Genomic DNA, 27,675 nt, shown 5'->3' with positions numbered 1-27,675 from the left:
CTGTATCTTTGGTGTTTTTTTGTAGTTGAGATAAATTATATTCAAGGAGCTTTTGGCTATCAAGTGGGAGTAACTGGTTACCTCATCTTACAGGGCCAATTTGAGGAAAAATGTTTTTAAGTAGTATTTACTTGGCGTTATGAATTTTGAAGCCATTTAGCAACTAGGCAGGGGATCATCTTTCCTCCATGAAGCGAGTACAGCAACAGTCCTCCTTGTAAAACTAAGGAACTGGAGCAGGAGGTCAAGAGCCAAGTCATGGAAGCAGAGGAGAGGGAAACCAAAGAGCTTTATGGAGGAGGACAGGGCTCACGGAGAGTCCCAGGGCCCCACAGGGCCGCAGCAAGCGAGAGCGCACAGGCTCTGCCCGTGAGGGCACGGTCCCCACAGCGGCTCCCTCGGCCCGGCGCCCCCGGCCGCGGCCCCCGCCCGGCGCTGCGCATGCGCGCGGGCACGGCTGCCACCGCGGCGCCTGCGCAGTGGGGCCGCGGCCCGGCGGGCGCGCTCGGTGCCGCGGGGTCCGGCCCCGGCGGGAGGCGGCGCTGCTGCCGCCGCGCTCGGCCCGACCCGCGCCACACAAAGGCGGCCGTGGCCGCCGCGGCTCCCGCCCGCCCGCCGCTCCCTCGGCACCGCATGGCGGCGGCACCGTCCCCGCGGGGCTAGGCCAGGGCGGACCGGAGCCCCCTTCTTCCCTCCCTCCCTCCCTCCGGCCTCTCGCCGCCGGCCCGTCCGTCGCCGGGAGGAGCGGAGCAGGGTCCTGCGCGGCCCCGCCATGCTGCCCCCGGGCCGCCGCGCTCTCTGCCGCCCGCCGCGCCGCCGCCGCCGCCCGGCGCGGGTCGTGCCCGCCGTGCTGCTGCTGCTGGCGGTGCTGGGCGGCGGCGGCGCCGCGCTGCCCCCGGGCTGCAAGTACGACGGGCGTCCCAAGAGCGCCGGCAAAGCGGCGGCCGGCGGCCCGGCGGAGGTGAAGGTGGTTTGTAGCAACCTGGAGCTCGCTCAGGTCCTGCCTCCCGAGGCGCTGCCCAACCGCACGGTCACCCTGTGAGTACCGTCCCGCGTGGGGGTGGCCGGCCTCGGTGCGACGTGGATGGGGCGGAGGGGGAGTGGGAGCGCCGGTCCGAGGTGAAATGGGGTGAGCTGGGGGGCAGTGGGAGCTTAGGTGACTCCCCTCTAGTGCTGGAGAAAGCCCCGGCAGCGGATGTACTGTTCATGTTTTCCGGTAGTTTCCCGGGGTGGTCGTTTTTGAAGGGGGCGAAATGTCCCGTAACTCACTGGGGGGAGGCACCGTCCCGTGGAGCTCCCTCCGTGGAACAGCATCCCCAGCTCTCCCTCCTTCATCCCTCAGTAGGCGGGCTGTTTTTGTGCGGAGGCAATTCCTGCTCATCCATTTGAATAACAAGTTTCAAACAGGATATGCAACTTAAGTAAAAAATATGTTGCCACTTACTTTAGACATAAGTGTGCACGTGTAAAGAGAGGCTTTGCAAGTTGTTTTCCTTCCTGGGACATGACTAGCAAAGAAGTTCATAGAATGGTTTGGATTGGAAGGGAGACCTCCAGATCAGCTGGTCCAATCCCTCTGGCGTGGGTAAGGTCGCTCAGCACTGGATCTCAGCCGTGGGTGTTCCCAAAATGAAACCCTTGTCCTTTCTTTAGAGAGACTTATTGTGCCTGTGCTGCCATGGGAAGACTCAAGTGCACCCAAGTAGTGTGCAAGAATGTCAGTGAAAAGGAGCTGAAATATAGGGTCTAGTTTAAGATATTTATCTACTTAACTGGAAATCACAGGTTTGAAAGACCTACCAGGAATCTGACATTTAAAAAGTACAGAATGTGCTGTCATGAGAACAACAATCTTCTGCTTTTGTGAGCATTGACAGCACTGACACACCAAGGAACGGTGTTCTTCCAGGAGTCTTAGTGAGGTGTGAACCCCGCAGATGTGTGGACCTGGACCCGTGAGAAAAGGGAAGGCAAAAAATGGGAGCTAAATAAGGCTAAAGTAGTTGTTCTTACTTGAATTTCTGCAAGGGTTCAGACAATATTTCTAAATTACTTGTGAGAAATTATTATAGATGTTCTTACTTGAAGTTTCTGAAGTAGAAAACAAGGCAAAAAGTAGAAGTGACAGTAGTTTGATCAGCAAATCTCTTAATCTTTGTTAGCCTCAAATGCTTTGCAGCTGATTACATGTTATGAGTATGGTATTATCCATAAAAATTTTGATATAAGTAGATGTTAGTATGGTTGATATGCTCAAGTTCACTGTGGGGTTCTTTTGGTTCAAAAAATTTGAATCACAGCTATGATTGCTGTGAAAGACAAGCAGATACCAAACACAGCAGCCTTGCTGTGAGTGGATCTTTGTTCATCATTGTAGTGACAGAAGAATTTGGAAGAATGGTTCATCTTTCATCTTGATTTTCATACTCCTTCAATATCTAGGGCATATCTTCATACACTAATTAGTCGCTTTCAATTAATCAGCCTTTGAAGTTTATAACAACTTCTGAAACATTTTTCTGATTTGAACTTTTTAGTAGACATAGCAAGAAAAAATGTCATTTTTCATTGTTATTTGTAGGAGATACAACTGTGTTGATACAATTTAATGAGCATACACTTCAAAATTTTGCTTAAATATAAAGCAAGGATTGTTAAACCAATTACCTCCTTTTCCCACACCTAGCTGTTGTGTTCAGGTTCAGAATCTTGCATGTTTGTTGACTCTTGAGGCATGGCTTTCCATTCTCTCAGAGATTTTGTTTTGTTGGGTCTGTTTGGTTTTTTTAATTATTATTACCAAATCCATGTTAACCTAGATTGAAAGTGTTGGTGATGTGTGGGGCTTGTCACCAAATGCCACTTCACTAACATGTTGATTAGTAGTCTAGATTAATTGGTACCTAATCTTGCCAAAAATAATGGTTTTTTCCCCAAGCCAATACTTAAAATTGCAGCACTTGGTGAACAGTTGTCTGATTAGAGTCAAACTGCCCTGAGTTATCTTGATTCTTATGGGATTCATCTGTTAAGTACTACTTCTATTAGATCTTTTGGGATTATTGGATCACTGCAGAGATATGTAGCTGAAAATAGATCACTTTTGTGTATATCAGCTGCATTTTAATTCAGTTAATTTTCTTTTATGTTGATTTTATTTTGCACAAACCAGTTTTAAATACAGTGACCTATATAGCTTTATATAACTTCTTATTTTTAAACGAGTTGAGAATGATGCAAATGAAGTGATTATATGCATTTTGGAAATAATTATTTCTTCCTTATCACTGGTCAAGTTCTTAGATTTTCAGCAGATTAGCTACTGTGCCTTTAGCCTTTACCATTTCTTTTTTCCCAGTGAAATACTTTTGAGGACAATAATCTCTAGAAAGTGAGCAAATAAGTGAGAAACAGTGGAAATTAGGATAAGTGAGTAGCATTTGAGGATGCTGGCAAGCTTCTTTCATTCTTGCACACATTGTAGTTAGTGGTTAATGGTGATACAAGTTGGGCAAGGTCAGTTAATTAGTGTTTGCCATGAAACATGTTATTGTTCCAGTAATTTAGGTCAGTATGATGAGAATCTTCATACAATTCAGAAAAAAAAAATGCTAATTTTATTTCAACTGGTAAGAGATAAAGTCAGTTTGTTTCATGACTGAGGAAGAAAAGCAGACATGGGAAGAGGGCTATTAAAGTATGGAACCCTGTTTATGGGAGAGTAAGTAATGTGTAGGATTTCTGGCAGTACGGTAAATTGGTTTTCCTTTACGATCCAGGTAGAGCTAGCTGTTGCTTTATGGGGCACTTAGGGCAAATTCCAAGGTGAATTCAAGTTCATTTATTGCTAAGGAACAGACTTTTTTCTTAGCATTGTATAATAACAACTGATTTGGATGCAAATGAAGGGTGTATCTACAGGGGCAGCATTGATTGCTTTGATGTTTGTAGGTTAAGCAGACAGATGAGATGCTTTTGGTTTGAATATACCAAAACAGGGTGAATGTAACTGAGGTTTGTCTGCCATGCTCTTTATTTCAGTAGGTATTGAAGCCATTGACATGATGCAGATTTAAGTGAGGAATGCCCTGTACTCTTGTAATAGAAGCCTGCTGTTGTGTTTCTTGGTGCAAATTCAAATGATGATGGTGGATACTTGTTTGAACTTATTGGCTATTAGCCATTACTTTGTTTTTTGGAAGAGAATGTGCAAGTCCACTGAAGACAAGCCCATGAAACTTATTATTTATTGCAAATATTATTTACCTGTTACATATATTATCAGAACAGGAATCTAAATAAAGGAAAAGCATATGTACTCGGTAAAGAATTGCATTTCTGGATCAGGAGGCTTACTGCTCTGCAAACAACTTTGCTTAAGCACATATCCTCATAGGAGCATAGGAGTATCAGTGTTTGAACTTAAAGTGTTAGGATTTACAAGCCAGAGCATTTGCCTGGGTTAATGTTCAGAGCTTTTCAAAGATACATTTAACTGGATTGCTCTTAGGAAACATCTTAAAATGTTACAGCTTTCATCCAGCTACTAAATAAAATCACATCAAACTACATCCATTAAAGAAGCTCATATGCATACTTACTTGGACTTCCAAATAGCTGTGCAATTTTTCTATTTATGACACGAATTTAAATTTCAAAAGTTTCAAAGCAAAATGCCACTGATATTGCAAGAAGCCATTTGTATTGCAATGTGTGATTACATTGTGTCTGAGTCATGTAATGTAAATGTCCTCTGTGGAAGTTTTTCTTTTTAAGTACATTTCTGTTTACTCACTTGATGGTACTCCTGACAGCTGTTGGTTTGGGTTTGGTTTTTTTGGGTTTGGGTGGTTTTTTTTGTTGGAATAGTCAGTTTTAGACTGTTAAAAGTGCTGAGTACTAATAATTTGGGCAGTGATAACATTTTTGAAGGTACGGGGTACTAATAATCCCCATTGAAAGTTAAAATTTTTTTTGGCCAGTGGATACACAGGCTGTGCAAAATGCATCCTGTTTATGAACACAAGGCAGTACAGAGATTGTACTTGAGGCTGTAGTCACAGTGTACTAATTCACGAGTACATGAACATGCCTCTGTATCAGTGACATCTGACTCCTAAAAATCCTTGGTGTGTAATTTACTGATTGGCTTGTGTTCTATACTTCTATCAGATTTTGTGTGGCTTTTACCTTGTTGAGAAGAGAACCAATTTTGTGCTTTTCTATATGTACTTTTCCAACATGCATTCATTGCTGTGAGCTTGTTATAAGATATTGAGTATGTGTAGTGTTCTCTTATTATGTACACTTATTGCAAGAAAATTCTGATGTCACAATATGAACAGTGTTTTCTTCTAAATTGCAATATTTAGTTCTATTGGAAAAAGTATTCAGCTTTGGAAGACATCATGTTGCATGGTTTATATGTGTCCACTGGGATACACTGTCAAGATTGAATAGTGTTTCCTATTTCATGAAGTGCTGCAGTAATGACTTTAACATACATGGTAGTTTTGTAACTGGCAATAGGCTCCATGCAATCTTATTTTCAATTGTTATATTGATTCATATTTCTTTTTAATAAAAAAATACTCTTCTGTATAAGCATTTTAAAATTATTTTATATGCCTTTGTCAATGAGATGATTTTACTTTTGAATAAATGCATGAGATAATTACAAATATGGCTTCTGTACCACAGGTACAACTGTAGTACAGTGCTGCTTGTTACGAGCCTGGGGCTCAGAGCTATGTGTTGGTTACTGTTGAGTTGAAAATAAGGGACATGGACAGAGCTAAGTTCTGCATAACTCTGGAGAGCAAATTTAAGTTTTTGTAGTGGAACTTTAGTTCTCAGAGCTACCATATTAATGTAAAAGTGCCCAATACCTTTGTTCCTAAGTAGATACCCATTTAAGCAATGCTCTTCATGAGTTCATTAGCCCTTCAATTAGCCCTAAAGTGACTATGAAATGTTGAATGTGTTATGCTGTTTCTAGCCTCAAAAAGGCAGATTTGAATCTTCATAATTAATACTTTTTTATTTTATTGTCCTTTTTGATCAGTAGTATTCCTGGGTTTGCTTCAGAACTGCAAAATATTGAAATTTTTGTTTTTATTTAATGCCAAGAGTAAAAGAATGGAACTAGAATTTGTGCTGCAGTGATGAAGAACGAATAACTTCTTATGTTTCCATGCTTGCAGTTTGCTCATGTTTCAGAGGTTATTTTTGTAATTTAAAACAACTGTGGAGCTGCAAGTTTAGATTTTTCAGAATTTAATGGTTCCCATATGTACTTTGCATGGGCCAGATATGTTGCAGGTTCATGGATTTGTCATTACTGCCTTATGTAGTCTGTCTTCACCATTACAGTCTATAATTTTTGAATCTGTTCAGTGTAAATGCATTTTTTGTACAACTAGTTAATCCATGAAGATTAAAAACAGTTGAGCATTTCTTTTCATCAGTGATAATAAACTGTTTAAGAACATCAGCCACATAAAGTATGTTTTTTTGAACTTTTCTTTCTGTAGTTAGATAAATAATGAATTTTAAATTTATTTTTAAAAATCATATAATCTACCAAATGTCTCTAGTCTTTATGTAGTAAATAGGTGGGAATTTCACTTTCCCCTGGTATTCCCTGTTTGGGTGTTTAGCAGTGCCAGCTGCAATGCCTTGTTGCTCTGGAGTGCTCGAGATCATATCCTGCACTAATTACAGTTTGCTGATCCCTGTGCGCTGCCGCAGGGCACGTCCAGTGGTGGGGACAGCGCTGTCCCACAGGTCTCCAGGCTGCCCTGGGGCCAGGCAGGTGCCAGGGCACTGCAGGGCAGAGCTTTTGGGTCCCCAGGGAGAGACTGCCTGCTTTGCTTGTGGGTGCGATCCAGGCTGGGCTGCAGAGTTTGCACTTCTGGAGTAGCAACTTGACCTTTTTGGTAAGACAGACCAAAAGTTTTTTGGGGAGAGGGAAGAAACCCAAACATAAGAGATGCAGACTGATTAAAGATGTTGAAGAAATAGGCAGCTTAATTCCACAGTTCTTTCTGCACTGGACAGTGTGTTCTAGGAGTCGTCCAGACTCCAGGTGGTTGGGACTGTGCTGTTTACAGGTGTTTTGTCTAAAAGTACAATCTGTGCCCTCTGCTATGTCACTTCAGTCTAGGGAAAGAAGGTGCTTTGAGGTAGGGGGAGGGAGGTTAGAGTCTAGAGTGAATAAACACAGAAGGACTGGATTAAGAGGTGGAGGCTGTTGCTGGGAGTTGAGATTGAAGTCTGGGTTTCCTCGAATTGATATGTCAGTTTTGGAGGTGGGAACCCAGAAAACTTAAGAGGGAGTGAAGGCAGAGCAAATAAGGTACTGAAGGCTGAGTGTAAACTGGCTTGATGTGGGATCAACAACATTCTTGGAAATTCAGCAGCTACCCCCAAAATCACTAGGGATGTTTGACATCTCTATGCCAGTAAGAGAGATGGGTCATATGAGGAATAGTAGAGGTATAACACAGTCCAGGAAAGTTCTTCTGGTGCTGTGCACATGATGTGCTGTTTCCACCTGAGCTGTTCCTTATTGCAAGAGGTCCTTATTAGCTTTCCCGTGTTGTTATGTTTTACCTAGAAACTGATTATCAGGCAGAGTTTTTGCAAGATAAACTTAGGTTTCTAAAAGTGTCCTCTCAGACATTCCGGACAACTTATTCCAATTCTCGGACTGTTTTTTCAGGATAACAGCCTCTGGTGGAACTTTAAACAGTTCTCTTAATTTGTGTGCTGATTGACTCCTTGATGCTTCTGTGGGTTGCAGTGACCTGACTTATGGCTGTGTGCTGCAGATCTCCTTCAACCTTCTCTTGCTGCTTCTGACACAGGGATGATGAGATGCAAGGGCTGAGGAGATCTCCCCCTGTGTTGAGAACGTTGCATCAGCGTCCAGCTGTCGGTAAAACCGGAGCCTAAACTGGAGCTGGTGGAGCTGGTTCATACCTTCGCCTCCCAGTCTGTCCCTGTGTGGATGTTTGTGGGTTTTTCCCCTCCCCTCCCTGGCTGCAGTACTAGCATTTGTCTGGCTCCATGCCTAGTCAGTTCAGGGAGCTAAGCTATCCAAAAACTGTTCACTTCTGTAGGATTAGGATATAAATTTTTGTAAATGTATCTTTGTGTGCCAGCAGCTGACAGGAAGTGCTTGTTAACGTGTCTAGACAAAGCACTTTCATAGAGAGCAGGTACACCTGGTAGGAAATGTGAATACATGTGAGACTGGGTGGGACAGTCTATGTTCTAATTAGTACTACTGTGATATGACACAGAGAATTTATTAATTTATTTGCCATAGCAGGTAAAGTTGGAAGTGGCTGGCAAGGTGTCCATGTGTGGTGTTTTGTGTGAAGAAAGTTATTCTTGCGTGTAAGGATGGATTTTTTTGGAGTCAGGTGAACTTGCACTGAACTGCAAATCAGTGGTAATCCTAAAACTTACACAGCTGGTGGCTAAGTGGGAAAATCAGGAGGGAGCAGAAGTTTGTAAACCAAGACATTTACTACAGAAAAAGTTGATCATGATTTCTTAAAATAATGCCAGTGCTACAGATCTGACCAGTGGGGAGAGAACTTGGAGGAATCTTTCTAGAATGAAGTGGTCACAAGGATTAGACTTCCAGTGCTTTCTGTTTGCTGTAAAAATGGCAACACAGAGTTAATGTTGGAAGAAATAGGGTGTAGCTGTGTCCTCTGAATTTTCTCCATGGTAGGCTTTTGAACCTGGCATAAATACAAGAAAGAAAGCAAAATTTGGTTGGTAATTTTGTAATTTCACAAGAATTTATTTTGGAATTAGTATGATTTTCAACAATGCTGTTGCTCATTCTCGCATTCTGTTTTGCCCCTCTGTTCTGTCCTTTTCTAAGATGATTATTTCATACTATTAGAACTTAGAAATCTTGCTGTGTTGCTCCAGTGATTGGCAGTGTTTTTCACTAGAAATAATTTCTGTCCTTAAGAACAGTTTGTTTTTAATGAAAAGCAATAAATGAAGTGTGTTGCTGCATACTGAATATCAAGAAAAAATTTTTTTAACAGCACTGCATAGAGGGCATTGCTGCTTGAACAATCCAGGGATTGTGTAGGAAAAATAAAGATTCCTCATTAGATGATATAAATGTAGCACATTACCAGTTAAAAATGGAGCAGTATAAGTAGACACAGTTTTAATTCTGTAATTTCATTACTTCTGAGAGGTTTAGTTTACAATTTTAATATTGTTTAATATGCATAATAATGAAATATTGCAGGAAATATTTTATCTGTTGCAAACTTCTATTTTGCAAGTATTTCATTGCTAAGCTTCCTTAATTATAATGGTTTTGTTGAATTGGAAAATACTGTCTCCTTTTGTTAGAGTTTTGGAATTAATAATAGGTCTTTCTCTGTAAAAAGCTTATGGAGTGCTTTCATTTCAGAGTTACTATAAAGCAAATACTGTTTGTGTTCTGTCCAGTCTAGGTTTCAAGGTTTCTTTTGCTTTGATGCCAGTAACTCACTAGAAGGCAAAATACTAACTGTTGAAAAATACTGGGCTTATATCCTTGTTAATTCACAGTTTCTAGAAGAAAAACTTTGAGAAATGTGTTTCTTTTTCCATGTTCACAACTTTCAGCAGATAGCATTTTTCTTGGTTGTTTGCAGATGGTTATTTTAATCTGACTCTTGCTGGTGGCCACTTTCCCAGTCCTTAGAGTATGCAGTCACCATGAATTGATCTGATTTATTATCTATTTCCTGGCTCTCCATTTGAGTCTTTTAAAATGTGTTTTGGAAGTTACTTCAGTGTTCAGCTAACAGTTATGCTTCTTACAGGCTTCTTGGTGGTCATTTTGACTATTTGGTAATAGTGTTAATGGATGTGTCTGTGTTTTAATTATATTCTTTGGATTGGTTAGGATTCGTTTGTGATGTTAGGAGATGCATTCTAAATTACTGCCTGATTCACTGCTGTCTTAGTGATAGTTGTTTTACAGCTGACAAGCCAAAATGGTTTCACAGAACAAAACTTTTTCTACTCAGTGCATTCTAATGGTAGAAATGGATCCAGCAGTGATTTTATTCTCCCTCTGTATGAGAAAGGGAAGTTAGGACATCATCTTTGGTACCTATTGCTAAAGTTCCTCATAGTACAAAGAGCAGACTTTGGGTTTGGCTGCATTTATGTTTTGCATGCTGAGTATCTACTGCTAAAGGTCTAGCCAATAAGTTAATAGTCATAGTTGAGTTTCTTTGCAGTTTTTTCAAAGTTGACTGCCAGTTTGTGGAGCAAAATGGAAAGTGGGCTTTTGATCCAAGCTATATTGAACAAAGAAACATTTCAGCAATGTTCTTGGAATAGGTGAAAAGCTGGGGAGAGTTAAGGGGGTTTGAGGGTTTGGTACATTTCTTGAGGTACATTGTTTCAGATTAACTCTTGGTCTCTCAGATCATCTGCTCAGAGAAAGAGGGAAATGCTTTGTTGTAAGGTAACTTGAGTTGTCCATAATTTTTCTAGAACCTACTTTTCAGCTGCTTGTTCTTCCAGGTTTTTTAGTGTTAATTCCCATGGCCATATTTTTTTTTTTAACACAGGAACTGTCATTGCCTGCATTAGTTTCACATTTTATTTTCTGATATATAAGTGTTGGACAAGCAAAATGTGTTTGTTCCGATTAGGTGTTGTTGATTATTTAAAAGAAAAGAAAACAAAAATCCCATATGACACTCATAGGAAATATGGAGCAACAATGGCATTGGGCTGTGGAAACCCCTTCCCTTGTGAATCTTCATTGACAACATTTATGTTTCAAAGTAGTTTGTTAAAGAGTTGAATAAGATGGGGATGAGTGCAGCTCTCAGCTCAATGGTGGCTCTACTGTTTTCTCTTTAGACTTCTTAATGATGGAAAAGTTACCATATTTTCAGAATTACTTGGCTCTTTGGAAAAATTATGGTCTTAAACTAGTAACTTAGAATTATTATTGATCACAAATAATATCCTGTGCCTAAGTGGTACATAATAGTCCATCATTTCATTGTACATTAATGCACAGAAACTGAAAGTGACTATAAAACATCTACTTTCAGGTGGGTGCTTTATTACATTTTGTCTTCTTGTGCCACATCTCTTAATACTTCAAATAATGTATAGACTATATATTAATAGCAAGCTTTAAACTGCATTTTTTTAAGATTACACAACATTTTTGGGTGATAAAGTGTTTTAAGTTATATGGAGTGTTGTAAAATCTATCATTTATTGTACTAAACCTTTATGGTTGAACAACTAACAGCCTCTGCAGAGAAAATACTTAATCAGTCTGACTGTAATTTGTAAATTACACTCAAGAGAGAAATTTACCTTGTACCCAGATACTCAAAGGCATCTACATTAGACCTGTTATTTTATAGGCAATGTCAGAAAGCTTTTTTTTTTTCTTACAGAACTGTTCTTTTTATTTAGTTTAACTTTAGTTCAGTCAGTTATAGCTACTTTTGAAGTGGTTCCAACTCCATTTTGAACAACTTATTTTTCTGGAAAAAACACAGGTATATCAATAAATCTTTAGATGAAGTAAATTGTAACTAAGATACAATTTAATTTCTGTGCTACCAAGGATTGTAATTTGCTTGCTTGTGTTGACTTAGATCAATGTGTGCTTGTGAATATCAGGTGGTTTTTCCTTAATTTCTCCTGAAGTGTGGAATTGGTATGCATTTTTTTCTTGCTGCTGCTGTTATGCCTTATGTTCACTTTGCATTAACTATTAATGATTTTTTATAAGCTCCTTCATTTACTTCTTTATATATTATTACTGTTTTTCTTCATGCATACATTTCTGAAACCAGGAAGGATGTTGAAATAGAGGTGTACTTTATTTGGTTTTCTGGTGAATGTACCCAGTACCTGCCATTTTTACAAATAATACTTATTATTTAGGTTGAAACCTTTTTCTCTTTGAGTAGAAGAGGAAGTAGGTTCAGAGACTTTAGGATGTGTAATTTTAATGCTTCAGGTTAAATTTTACTAGTTTTGTGGGCACTCCAATTTGTAGATGATGTTTATTATTATTACTACCAAACTTGCACTCTTGCAAATGTATTTAGTGGTTTTGTGTTAAAAGTTGTGCCATTCTTGATGGAAAGAGTAATTGAAATACATATACATTTTTTAAGAGTGCCTGTGCTTCTTTGGTTTCTATGTGTGTTTTTAAAAACCAGCACTGGTTCTTTTGTTCATCTAGTTTATCACAGCTGCAGGCAAGGGAAAAATTTCCTTATTTTCTTCCTGTGAGGTAGCTTAATGTATTGGACTACAGAACTATGTTTTCACAAGAGCAAATGCTCTTCACTGACACTCTAGTAGGTGTTACAGGCAGTATAACAATACAATAGCAGTTTCTCAGGATACTTTTAAGTATTTTTTCCCCTTCTTCCTTTCCACCATTCCTGCGATCAGTCTCACCTGGTATTACCTGTGTAGGATACTAGGTTGATCACACTTGTGTAGTTGACACATAAATCAGTCTCCTGGGAGTTACCCTGGATAAATGTGTGGTTTAACATTTGCAGCTCGTGGAGCAGTGGGCACCAGGGATGGGTTGACATGAGCTGCAGAAATACATGGTATGATTGGAAGGTGAGGAAAAGGAATGGATTCTCCTCATTTTAGCATCAGAACACATTACCTTTCTTGAATGATTTAAGGTTAACTTTAAGAATTTTCAAACCTTCTTACCATCAGACTGGAAATGAAAGGATTTTCAAACAGTTTGTTCAGCTGTCTTGACTTTGTGAGATGAGAAAGAGAAATTGTCAGAGCTAGAATTTTGACAATAAATGCCTGCTCTTTCTTTGTCCAAACTATAGAGACTTGAGGTAATCTTTGGGAAACCTGGAGAAAACTACTTAATGTAATATACAGCTTTGTCAAAATGATGCTGTTTTTGTAGATTGCTAGATCTGTATTTTAGTTTTATCTACTTCATTGTGTGTTTTGAAGTATTATTCCTTGTCATTATATAGTAAATTTTATGCACTGGAGGAAAGAGGGGGATGTGTGTGTGTGTTTGGTTTATGGCTGTTTTAAAGAACATCTGAAAGACGTAGTGGACTGGAAAGAAATCTCATAGTGTGGCACCTTTAGGTTATCCAGCCTGAAGATGTAATTGGTGTAAGTGAAGAACTGTGGGGACGTGTTGGATATGAAGGATGCATTTGATAGAGAATCTGTCTGAAATTGAGGTGACTGTAGCAGAAGTTGTGCAACAATCTGACAGTGAATAAATTTCCAGGACAAGATGATTCTTCTAAAGCTGAAGAGCTTTTAGAAGAACTTGGGGATGAAATTTCTGAAGTCTTGCTTAGAATGAACATGATTTTGAGGACTGGAGGATAGCAAATGCTTATTTTTAAAAGTGCATCACCATTTGCATGGTTCCAAGTCTGATGTTTGTATTGAAAAATCAGTAGAACTTATAATAAATATATTGGATACCCGGATAAAGGTACCATGGAAAATTTACATCTCCTGTGATGAGAAGCTCTTCCTTTGGAGCTCTTCAGAGTCAGCAAAATATTTACAAGTTTGATCTAGCTGTTATAATGAAGCATGCTTTTCTAAAAGGTGTGTCTGTCCCTTGCCAAAGGCATTTGATGAAAAAGTACGTCAGTCTTAAATGGAGGATGATCAGATGAGCAGCTGACTTGCTAAAGGATAAGAAGAGGGTGTGGAACTAAATCCTTCTCAGTGGAGTGGAGTCATAGAGAACTGTAATGCACAACTTACTTCCTAATGACCTGTAAAACAGTGTGAGTAAGGGGTTGACATAGTTGAGTGAGTTGATTGATGTGATAAGGATGAGGATAAAGTGAAGAATTTTGGAAGAAGTTTGTGAAAGTAATCGGGCAATAAAATGGCAGCAGCAGCACTGTAAAAAATTGAAAAATTTATTGGGGACAAAACCTCTGCTGTCTTATATAAGATGATGGGCATTGAGCTGACTAGAAATCTTAGATTCTTAGCATAAGTGATAAAGGCAGATTATATGTTAGGAATTGCTAGGGAAATTGTAGGAAACAACGTCGTTATTCCAGTATGTAGAACTGTGACTTGTCTGTGTGTTGTGCACTATTTCAGGTCTAGTGGTCTTACCTCACAATTTTTTCAGTGTAATAAAGCTGGAAGGAACTCAGAAATTGTTAAGTGGCACAAATGACTTTTATGTAAAGAATAATTAAGTAAAACATGGATTTTACAGATGGAAAAAAGACATCTAGTTTTGTACATAATTGCACATAGCAAAAAGAGGGTAAGTGGATTGATTACTGTGTGTTTCTCTTTTTAGAAGTGGGGAACATTAAATAAAGCTGGCAGGAGGTGTTTTCAGAACTAGTGAAATGAAGCATTTTTTATGGATTGGAGAGTTGTACTGCAAACCCTTTTGTAAGGAGTATTGTAGATGCCAAAATTTGACATGATTCAAAAGGAAAACAGGTTATTTTGCTTTGGTTTGGTTTTTTGTCCAACAGAGAGCTGTGTGGTTGTATAGAAAGCAGGTCCTTCTAAGTAAGGAAATATCAGCCATACAAAGAAATTCCTACCTTGAAGATAATTAACATCTGCTGTGATGTGTGCAGATGGCTGTGATTGGAGGAGAGGGTGCTTGGCAAGATAGACCTGATCCAGTTATTCCAAAGGAAGAAGGAATTTGTGGTTGTGTTGTCCCTTGGGAGAAGAAAGGATAGATGAGTGCTTGCTGAGCTTATTTGCAGATGTTTTAAAAAAGATTGCATTGAGGAATAGGATGAATGTGTGAAGGATGGCTGGGGAAGGTAGTGCAGTCTGGGAGAAGTGCGTGTGTGTGTGGCTAAAAAGGGGAGCAGAGGAAGTGGGGAGAATGCAAGATGCTGCTTGGTTTGGAAAACCAAAATGGGTGTAGAAGACAAGAATGTTGAATGTAGTGGTTTGTTCTTTAATGCTTAATTTCTACCTCACCACTTCTGGGTCTTACTAGGGTAATCCTAGATGGGTGTTCTTCCTTTCAGGTGTTATGTATGTAAGCTTGCATGGTACTTAAAGCAGATGACATACAGAACCTTCTTTTTCTCCTTTGTCATATTTAAGCAGTGCTGTTGTATACACCTCAAGAAAATGAGCTAGGCAGTTTGTACAGGCTGTTAAACAAAAAGAATTACAAAAGAAGTGTAAGCTATAGCAAAAAAAAATTATTACCAAAATTATAATACATTGTTCTCAATTGGTTTTGTTTTCAGGATTTTGAGTAACAATAAAATAACAGAGTTGAAGAATGGTTCCTTCTCTGGATTACACCTTCTTGAAAGATTGTAAGTATTTCTTGAAAAGCTATTTTTGCTTTAAAAATCAAGTCATATACTGTTTGTTTCATTAATAATTTTAAGAACAGAATGTCTTAAATAAGAGATCTGTTCTTTATTTTGATGGTTTTTTTTGTGATTGAAGAGTTAACATATGAATATGAATGAATTAATTATTCAGCAGTATAAATAACATAACAGCAAAAAAGGGATAATCTCACCTGCAGGTGAGAGGGCAGTTTCAGTGGGAATTTTACTGGAATGCTGTGATGGCTGGATTTGCTTTGTTTTTTGTTTCATTATGCAAACACTGTGTTGTAAAGAAAATTATATATTTAATTTCTTAAGTATCAAACCATTTATTGAACAGTTGCAAAGTATATTTGCAGGAGAAGCATATGTATTACAGCCCCTAAGAGAGACTGGATTTATTAAAGACTGGTTGTTGACATTTATTTTGAGAGTTTTACTGCTTACTTCACAGCTTTGGTATATGCCAAAGGTACAGGGGGATGGGAGTGAGTCTGATGGGAGTAACTTCTTGGATATCTTTTGCTTCCTGTTTTCACTTTCCTTACAGATGATACATTGCCTATGAGATAAGAAGCAGCATTGTAGCTTCTCTTACAGTCAGCCTTTTTCCAACAGGTAGAAGGTCAGGATTGGCAGGTTGATCTACCTGGGAGCAAGCATAAACTTTAGAGATAAGGATTTTTCTAGGCCATTTGACTGGGAAAGTAGCCAGCTTCATAATCATCTCACAGCATCTAGGAAGAGTTCCAAACAGCTTTTGGCTTCAGGGAATTAAAAGTATTTTATTCTTCCTCTAAAACTCAAAGGCTCCAATCCCAGTCACCTGACCTAAATAAATTCAAACACTTCTACCATTCCCTCTCCCATGTACCAGAAGAAAGCATCTTTTCACTGGCAGATGAACTTGATTGTAGAAGTAAGTTGCTGTGCCAAAGAAGCAAGGTTATCAGCAGTGATGGCATTTGATGAGGTAATAAAGGCATCTGCTGATGGTTATTTGTTGAAACTCATTACAGTTTTCAGACAGGAAATACTTGAAATTCTAGTTAGTTTGAGATAATGATTTAAGTTTTCTTCATGAATCCAAATCCTAATTTTCTTTAAAATCATAAGAATGCAGCTTTTTTCCATTTAACTCCTGTCATTTGTAAGGTTTTTTTAGATTATTTTAATATCTTCTTTCATGAAAAGGAAAAGAAAGCAGCAAGGCTGGCATCAAGTTTTGAGCATTTGAAGTGAGCTGGGATATCAGTATTTTAGAGGGTGTGGTAGTCTCATCAGAATGAGAACATTCTTTATTGTGCGCTATTGTAGGAGTTAATTCATCAGCAAAAGATTAATAATGGCCAAGTGTCTTCATTATAAGTGGAGGGATAACAAGTGTGCTACACTAATTAGAAATGATATTTTCTTTTTTTTTCCTTTTGTACGTGCAAAACTTGTTTAAAAGACATAGATATTTAGCCACAGTAAATTTTTCCTCTTTACATGTTTTGTGACCTTGGACAGAAACTACTATTGTAATTAAAACAGTTTTTCAAACTTAAATAGATAATCAGTAGTAAAAGGAAAAACAGTTGAAAGTCACAGTAACTATTTTAAACATTCACATGGTTAAGTATCAAATTATTTTCCTGATGTTCATTGTAAGAACTTGCATGCCTTGAAAATGGCGTTTTTTGACATTTTCTTGCTTATACTCATACTTTCCCTTGTTTCCTTATGAGTGTTTTGTGCTTTGTAGATAAGTTCCTTTCCCCACATTCAATTTAAGAGATGAAAGGAGATAACAGAAATAAATTCTCAGTATTTAAATAGTTAATTCAGACAGTATGATTGTCACTTTACTGCTTACTAGGGCAGAGATTCTGTATGCATTTCATGTTTCTTTGTTCATTCCTTGCTATGTTACACTTGATAGGAAAAGTATTTGCCATTTCACTGTAGTGGCTCTTTCAGGTAGAGAATATAGATGTGTTGTGATGAGCCAGCAGGGAGCCCTGGTGGCCAAGAAGGCCAAGGGCATCCTGGCCTGTGCCAGGAGCAGTGTGGCCAGCAGGAGCAGGGAGGTCACCCTGCCCCTGTGCTCAGCACTGGTGAGGCCACACCCTGAGTGCTGTGTCCAGCTCTGGCCCCTCAGTTTGGGAAGGACCTTGGGACACTTGAGCACATCCAGAGGAGGCAGCGAGGCTGGAGAGGGGCTGGGAGCACAAACCCTGTGAGGAACCCCTGAGGGAGCTGGGGGTGCTCAGCCTGGAGAACAGGAGACTCAGGGGTGACCTTACCACTCTCTACAACTCCCTGCAAGGTGTTTGCAGCCAGGTAGGGTTGGTCTCTTTCTCCAGGCAGCAACTGACAGAACCAGAGGGCACAGTCTCAAGCTGTACCAAGGAAAGTTTAGGTTGGATATTAGGAAAAAAGTTTGTCATGGAAAGAGTGATAAGGTACTGGAATGGTCTCTCTGAGGAGGTGGTGGAGTCACCATCGCTGGATGTGTTTAAGAAAAGACTGGATGTGGGACTCAGTGCCATGGTTTAGTTGAGGTGTTAGGGCTGGGATGATCTTGAAGGTGTCTTCCAACTTAGTGATTCTGTGATATATTTAAATAAAGTCTTTAGAACAATAAATCAGAGGAATATGTCAGGAACATGTATCTGCATAATAATTGGTTGAATTTTAATCAATACTGACAACTTTATAATTCATCTGTTAACATACTAACCTTTTTTCTCCTGTTCAGTTCTTGGAAATTTTAATGAAAATGTAGATATTTTTAAATGGTTTCTGTCATTGTATTTATTTTTCTAGTAAATTTGGGGACATGTTATTTGTAGCTGACAACTTGTTGCACTTCAGATTATCATTTTACTCAAACATGTTATCACTTGACCTCATCCACATCAGGTAATTCTTCTGTGTTACTATTGAAAGGGATATAGTTTTGGGGCATACAAGCAACAAATAAAACAATGAGTAAGTGCTTTAAAAATGGTGGCCCCAGGTAGACATAATAAGTCATAGTTTTAATAAATAATAATATATACAGGTGTGTTAACTTATGATAATGTGAATTTGCTAATGCATTATTTTGTAGAGTGGGTGATAAATTTACCAAAATAGAAGTTTAATTATACTGGAAAGTGAAATGTATGTTAATTAGAGTAGAAAATGACTATGCTATGTCTACATCTATTCTTACAGGAAAAAGTATGCAAATAAGAGTAACCAGGTCAAAAATGTTAACAAATGTCTTAAGTGGTAATAAAAGTGTCTGTACAAAAAGATGCTAAGTATTTTAATCTCCATTTTGTTTTCATATTAATTTGAAATTCAACAAAGACAAGTGCAAAGGATCCTGTACCAGGGGAAGCATAGCCCCAAGCACCAGCACAGGCTGGCACTGACCTGCTGCAAAGCAGCTCTGTAGAGAAAGACCTGGGGCTCCTGGTGGACACCAAGTGTCCATGAGCCAGCCGTGCCCTTGTGGCCAGGAGGGCCAGTGGTGCCTGGGGTGCATTAGGGAGAGCATTGCCAGCAGGCTGAGGGAGGTGATCCTGCCCCTCTGCTCAGCCCTGGTGAAGCTCATCTGGAGTTCTGTGCCCAGTTCTGGGCTACTCAGGACCAGAGAGACAGGGAGCTCCTGGAACAGGCCCAGAGGAGGGTGACAAAGATGCTGAAGGGACTGGAACAGCTCTGTTGTGAGGACAGGCTGAGGGAGCTGGGCCTGTTCAGCCTTGAGAAGACACAGCTGGGAGGGGAGCTCATCAATGTCTGTCAGTACCTGAGGGAGGGTGGCAGGAGCACGGAGCCAGGCTCTGCTCAGGGGGGCCAAGCAACAGGACAAGAGGGAACAGGCAGAAACCGATACACAGAAGTTCCACCTGAACATGAGGAAGAACTCCTTTACTGTGCAGGTGACAGGAGATAAAACAGCTTCCATGTGCTCTAGGATGACTGCATGTGGCAGGGAGGTTGGATCAAATGACCCACTGTAGTCCCTTCCAGCCTGACCCATTGGGTGGTACTGGGAAATGTAAAAATTCGGTCATAAGTATTTGTTTGATTTGCCCACAAAAAATGTACACCACAGAGAGCCAAAGAGGCTGTCTTTGTAATGTGTATAATGTATAACTATTACTATTACAGAAATTATTATTTCTATAATTTCTTACCTTGTGCTCTTCCTTCATTTCCCTCTTGAGAAAGCATTTCATACAGGAGGAGTCCATGGTAGCTAATATGTTTCCTGTCTAACATTTACTTTCAAGTAGTGCTAAGGAAGAAAAGATAATTTATCCAGTGGTAGGAAAGAAAACTTAAGTTGTGATGGTGAAATCTCTATCCTGTGAGGTTTTTGGGCCTTTATTGGATGTAACAGTGGGGCAGTTAATCTGATTTAGTGGTAATTTGAGCCAGAATATGGAGTACATGACTGACCTCAAAACATCTCTTGAAACCTGTTTTTCTACAATCCTAACATCTGTTAGTTGCCTTCACTGATAAATATGGGGAAGCCCTTATTTACAGTGTTATTTAGATTTAGTAGAAAATTAAGAATCTTTTACTACATTCTCAGTGTGAGATTTCTCTACTGCCTGGCTTGTGATTTGTGTTGTTATGGGGATGGGGGTTTCTGTTTGGTTTTTTGGCCTTTTTTTGGTGGGTTGGTCGGGTTTTGGGGAGACATGGTTTTTTTTTGTTAGAGGTTTTTTGGGGGGGCATGTTTTCTGGTTTGTTTTCCTTGTTTTGATTTTTAGAAGGATTCTTGATGGTGGAAGATAAAGTTATTATAATATAAATGATGTTACCCTTACTCAAATCCTTTTCTGCATTTCTTTTGGAGAGATTTTCTTCCATTTGGACAAATATGTATCTAGAGATATATCTTAGTTGAGCTTCGCCAAAGAAAAATCACCATCTGAAATGAGTAATTTCTTTTTGCCGAAGCTAAAATATAGTTTATATAAATGTAGTCATTGATGTTAAAACCAGCAAAAAAAAATTAAAGCCAAACACAACTTTCTAGTAAGGTTGTCTTCCCCACCTCTTTTTTTTTTTTTGTGAGCAATACAAGTCTGTTGGTTTAACCACCACTGTAATTTCTTCATTTAAAGACTGTTCTACATGCTGCAGTCCTGGTAGTAGTACCAGCCTATGTTGCATTAACATCTTTCCCTGTTTCTAAAGAGCTGCTAGATGTGTCAGCACTGTTAATTTTGAGATCTTTTGGTATCTCTTTTGTTTCACAGATATCCTCAGGAAATAATTTTGGTAGATTGATATACAGCTAATGCCTACCCAAAGGGTAAAAGCCCCAACCAAACAGAGACTCCTCAGCTGTTGTAGTTGCAGGTTGAGAAAAGTCTTAGCACGTTGGACATTGATTGATATGAATCCACTGCAGTGGATTTATGAAAGAGGTGTATCAGGGAGTGCTCTTTGAATTCATGGAGTGAAATCAAAGAGCCCTGATAATCTAGACTAGTGGATTTCCAAGGCATGTTGTGAAGGTTTTTCTCCCTCAGTGGTTTCAGCGTTGAGGTTTTAAGTGGAAGTTATGTGATTTTAAATAAAAATTTGAAATATGAAGAGTAAGTGTAATTTTTCTTCCCTACTTCAAAGATTGATGGTAAATGAGTGATGAATACCTTTTATTAGTCTCAGATTTGCCATGATCTGGTATTCCAGGGTGTTATATGCCTGAAAGAGCCAGCTCTTTGGGCTCCTGCTACTACTGAACTGGAAGTACTTGGCAGTTCCTGCTGCCATAGCAAGGGAAGAAAATAAAGTTAAGAGAAGTGTGTATATGAAAATTAATTTACTGCAAGGTGAATTTAACGTATTTCAGATGTTTAGGTAGAACGTTCAGGTGTGATCCATGTGCCGTGATGCTGTCTGTTGTACCATGATTTGTTAATCTGTCTGCAGGAAATGCAGTTGTGAAATCTTATATTTTTATTTTTACTCATGAATATCTGTGTGATGGTAGATGTAATCCTCTTGTATAGTTCTCTTTCAAGCAGAATTATTAATGTTGTGGTAGATGTAGGAGATGTTTTTTACTCTTGCAAATTTAATCACTGCTTTTGAATGAAAGTACTATTTTTCTTTTCAAATCTAGAATGTTTGGATATGACCAAGGAGTGTGAAACTTTACCTATAGTAATAAGCACCTGTGACGTTTCAGATAGTACTAAAGTAAAAATCAAGTATTACTAGGGAGGTGGAAGTAATTTTAGCATTCATGCAGTGATAAAGTTTGTTCAAAACTAGTATAAGTGCTATCAGCTGCTTTCTGTGACCTTCGAAATTAAGCTGTATCTGCAGAATATCTCAAGTTAGGAGTTAAAACTCCTATATCACTTGTACAATTAATACAGCCGTTTTATTTAATGATTACTTTACATTTTTCCTTACAGTCTCTGGAAACTTAAGATTTTAAAATTTGCTCTGAAAATTTTCACCAGCTGTATTTGGGATTTTCAATGAGGGCTTTGCTGTTGTGCCAGCAACATAAGTGGAAAATTTCAGTGTTGGGTCTTCGGTGTATTTTCAAGATCATATTTTGCTTTTTTTGGTAGGTGTTGGGCACTACTGAAGTATTGAAAGTTGGATAGGCTACAGAAGACAACATGTGCTAGACAGTATCATACTGTGTAATAAACAGGCGTCTCACCCTGCATAGCTGTAAACTGTTCACACTGTGGCAAAGTATCTTTGAGGCTATATAATTTCATCTGATTCAAACTGATAGAATGTTTAATGACATACATGTGCTGTTTCTGTTCCTCCTTGTAGCTAAAACAGAGATTTTTCCAATCTTGAATGGAAATCTGTTAGAGAAATAAAAATGTTGTTGGGTTTTTTGTTTGATGATTTGTTCTGAGTTTTTTTGGGGATGGTTTGGTTGGTTTTGGGTTGTTTGTGGGGAGGAGGGTCAGTTTGGTTTGGGTGGGGGTTTTTTTGAGGTTCTCAAGCAAATTGAGACAAGTTACATGTATCTTTACAAATATCTCTGTTTTGAAGTGTAATTTTTGGTAAGTGCTGTGTCTTAATTTTTCTCCACAGGGATCTTAAGAACAATCTTATTAGCACCATAGATCCAGGAGCTTTTCTGGGGCTTTCATCTTTGAAAAGACTGTAAGTAGTATATTTAGCTAGTCAGTTTAAACTGACTAAATAAAAAACTTCTCAGAGAGAGAGTAAGTCTAAGCTTCTGGAACTTTAGACAGCAAAGTTATTATATATTAAAAGTTGAATATATATATATATATGCTATATATATGTGATGTATAATATATACAAGTGCTGTGGTAAAAGGACTTAACTTGTAAAATTGTAAAGCAGGTATGTTTTATTTCTAGCTGGGATGCATGGGGCATATTTCCACCATGCATGTGTACCTGGTGAGACAGGTGCCAGGTTTAAATAAACATTGATCCCACAAGCTCACACCTCCCTGCCTGCCCATACTATAATTAGCCTTCTGTGGTGCCTTCTGGTGGTCATGGCCAGGGCCTTCTTGGTGAAGTAAGAGGTCTTCCTCAGGTGTTGCTTTTTGACCTCATCTCTGGGCAGGTGCAGTGGAGGTTTGGTTAACTCTCAGATCAGTTTGTCCTGGCCAAAACCAGGAGCCTGGCTTTTGCTGGCTCCTTAAGTAAAAGGTTCTGCTTTATTGGTTTTCTGCAATACTTGAGTCTTGCTTTACTGAGTTTTCACAATATATATCTTACCTTTATGGCCTTCTACTAGCAACTGTCTTCTTGTGTTCTGTTACAAGTTGTCCCAACCTAACAAGTTGCATTCCTATGTGTTCTGTTGCAAATGGCTTTTTCTACTTTTCAAACTTGTTAAATAAGCTGTGTATGTTTCTGTTTCCCTCCACCTGCCTAAGTAGATTATTATATGCTTCTAAATGTCCGAATTTTTGTAAACATACATGTTTTTTATATTGCACACACACATGTATAAAACAAAGTCTGCTTTCAGCCTTATGACTGAAGAGCATCCGCTGCTTGTGGCTTGGCAGCCTCCCTTGTTCTGACAGTTGCTTGTATTCCTGTTTTTTTGTACTTGAGTGGCTTGAAACCTCGCTGGATGGACATTTTTTCAGAGCTTTGATTCCATCAAGTCTTGTTTTGTTGAATGTTGAACTCGTGATTTTTATTTTCCAAAGGTCACAGTGGAACATAGAGTTGCTATTAATACCACACTGAAGTTACAGTGCTATTTATGCTGCTTTATATAAGGTTTTGCCAACATTCCCATTAGCATATTTGAGAGATTTATGTGTTGGCTGTAAAAGTTCTGTACCAGATCAAATTTGAAAAACAAAAACTCAGCATTATTGCCTTTTTTTCCCCTTTTTTTAAACACTTCAGATTTTTGTAATATTGTTACACATTTTGAGTGTTAATGATTTTTGGTATTGCCTCCCCTGTTTCTTTCTTAAATTTGTAGAGTACATATGTTAATTTTTATCTGATCACATGATCTGGCTCACTTAAAAGGAAAGTATGTTGGTAATTGCACTTCTGAAAACCTTAAAAGTAAAACTGAAGGACCAATTCTGGATCATTATTACTTGCAAGCTTAATTTTTTTTACTTGAAGAATTTTTGGTCATTTGATTCAAGACCTATACTGAAAAATATATAACTTTTAAGTATTTATTGAAGTATAATTATAAAAATGGTCTTACTTATGTATAATAAATGCATTACTATAGGTCTCTGACATGTTAAAAATTAAGTGATGTACTCTGTGTGTGTGTGTATATATATATTTATACACACACATATATAAATACTACACAAATATGAAAATTTGCTGGGTAGGGATGTAAGCCAAGCCTGTTTAAGGGAATTTATTGGTAGGTCTAGACTTGTTGAATTGTATATGGACAAACTATAATTAGTTAAGAGATGGATTAAGGAATCTGTGTGCATGTGTAGACACCTTTTGGGTTTTCCTGAGACCCAGATATGCATATGGTGCAATCTGTTGCTCATGAATTTTTGTTCAAATGGTTCTATTAGCAGACTGTATGTATGTCATTGGGAAATAAACCAGCTTGTTCCAATTTTTCCTTTTTTCTATTTATAGAGACTTAACTAATAACCGAATAGGCTGCCTGAATGCAGATATATTTAGAGGACTTGTAAACCTTATTAGATTGTAAGTATAATTTGTCTTATATAAATACACCTAAGTTTTAGCCTTGTGTAAGTTAACCTTCTTTGTTTCACGGGGAGTAGTTTATTTAAGTGTGATCTTGAAAGACAGCCAGTGCCTATGGTTGTGGTTTGTGACTCAGTAGCAAGCTTAAAAACAAGTGCTGGGGCCAACCCAAACCAGGCTATTCAGTGATCTGTTGGCCTTGCAGCAGTTTTCCAGTTTCTTAGAATGTGTAGCTGGGATGGAGACTAGGAGACTGTACATAATATTTTCTTTAAAAAATATTTCAGCCTTGTAGACTCTTTCAGTATCCATGCCTTCTACAGTGGCATTGCTGTCAGTCTGTTTTGCTGGCAGTCTTGCATGTTTTGAAGTCCTTCATTTACTTTAAGAGGATAACTGGTAAGATTATGAAATATTTCTTTGCCCTGGTTGTTAGTTTCTTACACACAGTGCTTTCACCTATATATAGAAAGTGGTATGGATAATATTTTAAAAAAGCATTCTGATAGATTGAACATGCTTCTTAGAGCATGTTAATAGGAAGGCAGCAATTCACTGTGAACAACAAAATTAATTTTACACTTCTTGAAATCTGTGCTCAACATCTGCCAGTTGATGCTTTAAGTAAAAGTAAAGTCTCTGCATTTACTTTTTTTTCCAATCTTAAAATTCTTCACCTAAACCAAGAGTGTTAGAGAAAAGTTTATTTGGAGATTTTTGCTAGACTATTGAGACCTGATTATTATTCTTATAGTCTTGTGAACTAATTAAAGTGTTGTAATAACACCTTGTAACTTTTAAACATAGAGTTATATTGAAGAGAAGTGTTTTTTTTATTTCACATGTCATTTGTCTGAGGATGAGTTCAAATCGTGAACATACTTTTATTTCTCAGGAATCTTTCTGGAAATCTGTTTTCGACACTTACACAGGGAACATTTGATCATCTTGGTTCACTGAAGTCTCTGTAAGTACTTGCTGCATCTAGTCCTACATTATTCTGAAAAAGCAAAGCCATTTTCTCATCTGGGCTTCCAAGAGTTTTATTCTATATGTATCACTTATTAATTTATAGTAAATAAATAGCATTTTACACCTTTATAGCAAAAGAACCAAATACTTCTAAGCAAGATCTTAGTCCTTGATGAGCAGTATAATTTTGTTACACGTAACAGTGGGTATAATATCAGCCTCATGTTCCTTTGCTCTCTCTTGGTTTCATGAGTTGTAATCTTGTGTAAGACAGAAAGTAAATGAAAAAAAAATGTGCTGATGACTAGCTTATTCTTTTCCCTGGTAGTCATGACAGTTGGTTCACTGTTCTGGGACCTAATCAAAAGCTTTGGTTTCTGAGTTTGACACGGAGTTAATTTCTTGTTTATATTTATAAAGGAGAATGTTTCTTTCCCTCCCTTCATCCCTTTCATTGTTCATAAGGTGTTATTCCTGATATTTTAGTTGTCTGCATAAAGGTTGCTAATCAGCAACACCGCAGAAATGACAAGAGCACCTGGAAATAACATACTATTATTAAAATAATGGATGATCTGGAGGAATTCATGTGAACAAACACCAAATGGGGTTTCATAGGAATGTTGATTTAGTGTTTGTAGTGTTCTGCCTGTGATGTGTTATCCTCTGGACATCTGCAAAAAGAGAAAGAAAATGTTTTCACTAGAGGTAAAAACCAATGTAGACATAGTCATATGTTTTGCTACATTTTTACCTGTTTCTAAACAGATAAAATAATAATTTCTGAACAGATAAAATTAATTAATTAATCCCTTAATATAGCTGATTTCAGCTAACATCTATAGGGGATTTAGTATGTCTTTTTACTACAAAGTACTGAATTATATAGAAAAGATGGAGTCAATTAAAAGCCTTATAATTTTCATGTAAAGGAGAATGACATCGTGTGAATAGTGCTTCTGAAAAGAGAAACAGTTGAGGAGCTATTTTTATTTCAGTTGATTTTACTGCTAAAGCATTTGATCACTACATTGAAGCAATGAAGTGTCTTAGGTTATGATGATGCACATTCAAGCAGTTCTTTCTTATTGCTCACTTGAAGTAGCATGAACCCATTCCATGAAAGAAATTCCTAGTATTATTTTCATGCACTGGTATTAGATATTCCTCATTTTTATGGAGAGGATTCCTTTTCTGAGGGAGTATGTCCTTTTGTTCTCAGAGTACAGCTTGCAGAGGGTTAGAGTAACTTCCAGTGGGTAGAGGTAGGCAAATCCACTGTAGTCTAGACTTTGCTTGTTGCCTTCCTGGTGACAATGAGAGGCATGTCACAACTGTTAAAGTTTAGCTTTCAGACATTGGAATTCTGCAGTTTGTCACTGTAAATGCCTGTGTTCTGTTGCAGAGAATTTCAAACTGATTATCTTCTTTGTGATTGCAACATACTGTGGATGCATCAGTGGTTAAAGGAAAGAAACATAACTGTACGTGAGACTAAATGTGCCTATCCCAAGTCACTTCAGTCACAGACAGTGACTGGTGTTAAACAGGAGCTTCTCACCTGTGGTAAGCACTGCAGGCAACTGGTATTTGTTTTCTAATGCATTCCATGTTCTGCTAATATTATTGAGCCGAGTTTTTTGCTGTATTTCATTTCCCTAATACTCAAGACTTAAATGTGGTAATAACAAATTCCTTTTCAAAGGTTTATCTTGAGTTGTGATTCATTATTGCTTGCATTTGGAAATGAATAATAAATAAATTGATGATGGTGGATGTTAGTTTGTAGAAACTAAGGATAAGTAGCTCTCTTGATGAACTCCTTTTTCCAGCTAATCTGTATTTTTCAGAGATCTTTACCTAAATGTCACAAGAGGAACCAGAAACTGATAATTTCTTTCATAGGTGTAGCTATGTGATTTCAGATACGTCTATTATTCTAATCCCAAATTTCTGAAGTTAAAAGATCTTCATTTTATGAGTTGCTTTCCTTTGACTAGCCTTCTTTTTGTGACAAAACTGTGACCGACTTCCTTAACTTCTTTTTTTATATTGGAATTATTCCAGCTGTAAAAATAAAAACTCATATGTTACTGTTATTTTGAAGTCCAGGTGAAAAACTGGGAAAAACTAAA

General features: G+C 38.3%; 1 protein-coding gene across 1 annotated transcript in view; it reads left to right on the top strand.

Moving 5' to 3' along the window:
- The first annotated feature begins 772 nt into the window (after positions 1-772).
- Positions 773-27,675, top strand: part of ADGRA3 (adhesion G protein-coupled receptor A3) — a 53,081-nt gene continuing 26,178 nt past the window's right edge. Inside the window, exons 1-6 of the mRNA XM_058803531.1 lie at positions 773-1,038; positions 15,294-15,365; positions 22,458-22,529; positions 24,494-24,565; positions 25,464-25,535; positions 26,946-27,106. Of these exons, the coding sequence (XP_058659514.1) occupies positions 773-1,038; positions 15,294-15,365; positions 22,458-22,529; positions 24,494-24,565; positions 25,464-25,535; positions 26,946-27,106 (715 nt within the window). The remainder of the gene's footprint in view (positions 1,039-15,293; positions 15,366-22,457; positions 22,530-24,493; positions 24,566-25,463; positions 25,536-26,945; positions 27,107-27,675) is intronic.

Source organism: Ammospiza caudacuta, chromosome 4 (genome assembly GCF_027887145.1).
Source record: "Ammospiza caudacuta isolate bAmmCau1 chromosome 4, bAmmCau1.pri, whole genome shotgun sequence".
Classification (NCBI taxonomy): domain Eukaryota; kingdom Metazoa; phylum Chordata; class Aves; order Passeriformes; family Passerellidae; genus Ammospiza; species Ammospiza caudacuta.
The sequence above is the reverse complement of the archived record's forward strand: the minus strand, read 5'-3'. Positions and strand labels throughout refer to the sequence as shown.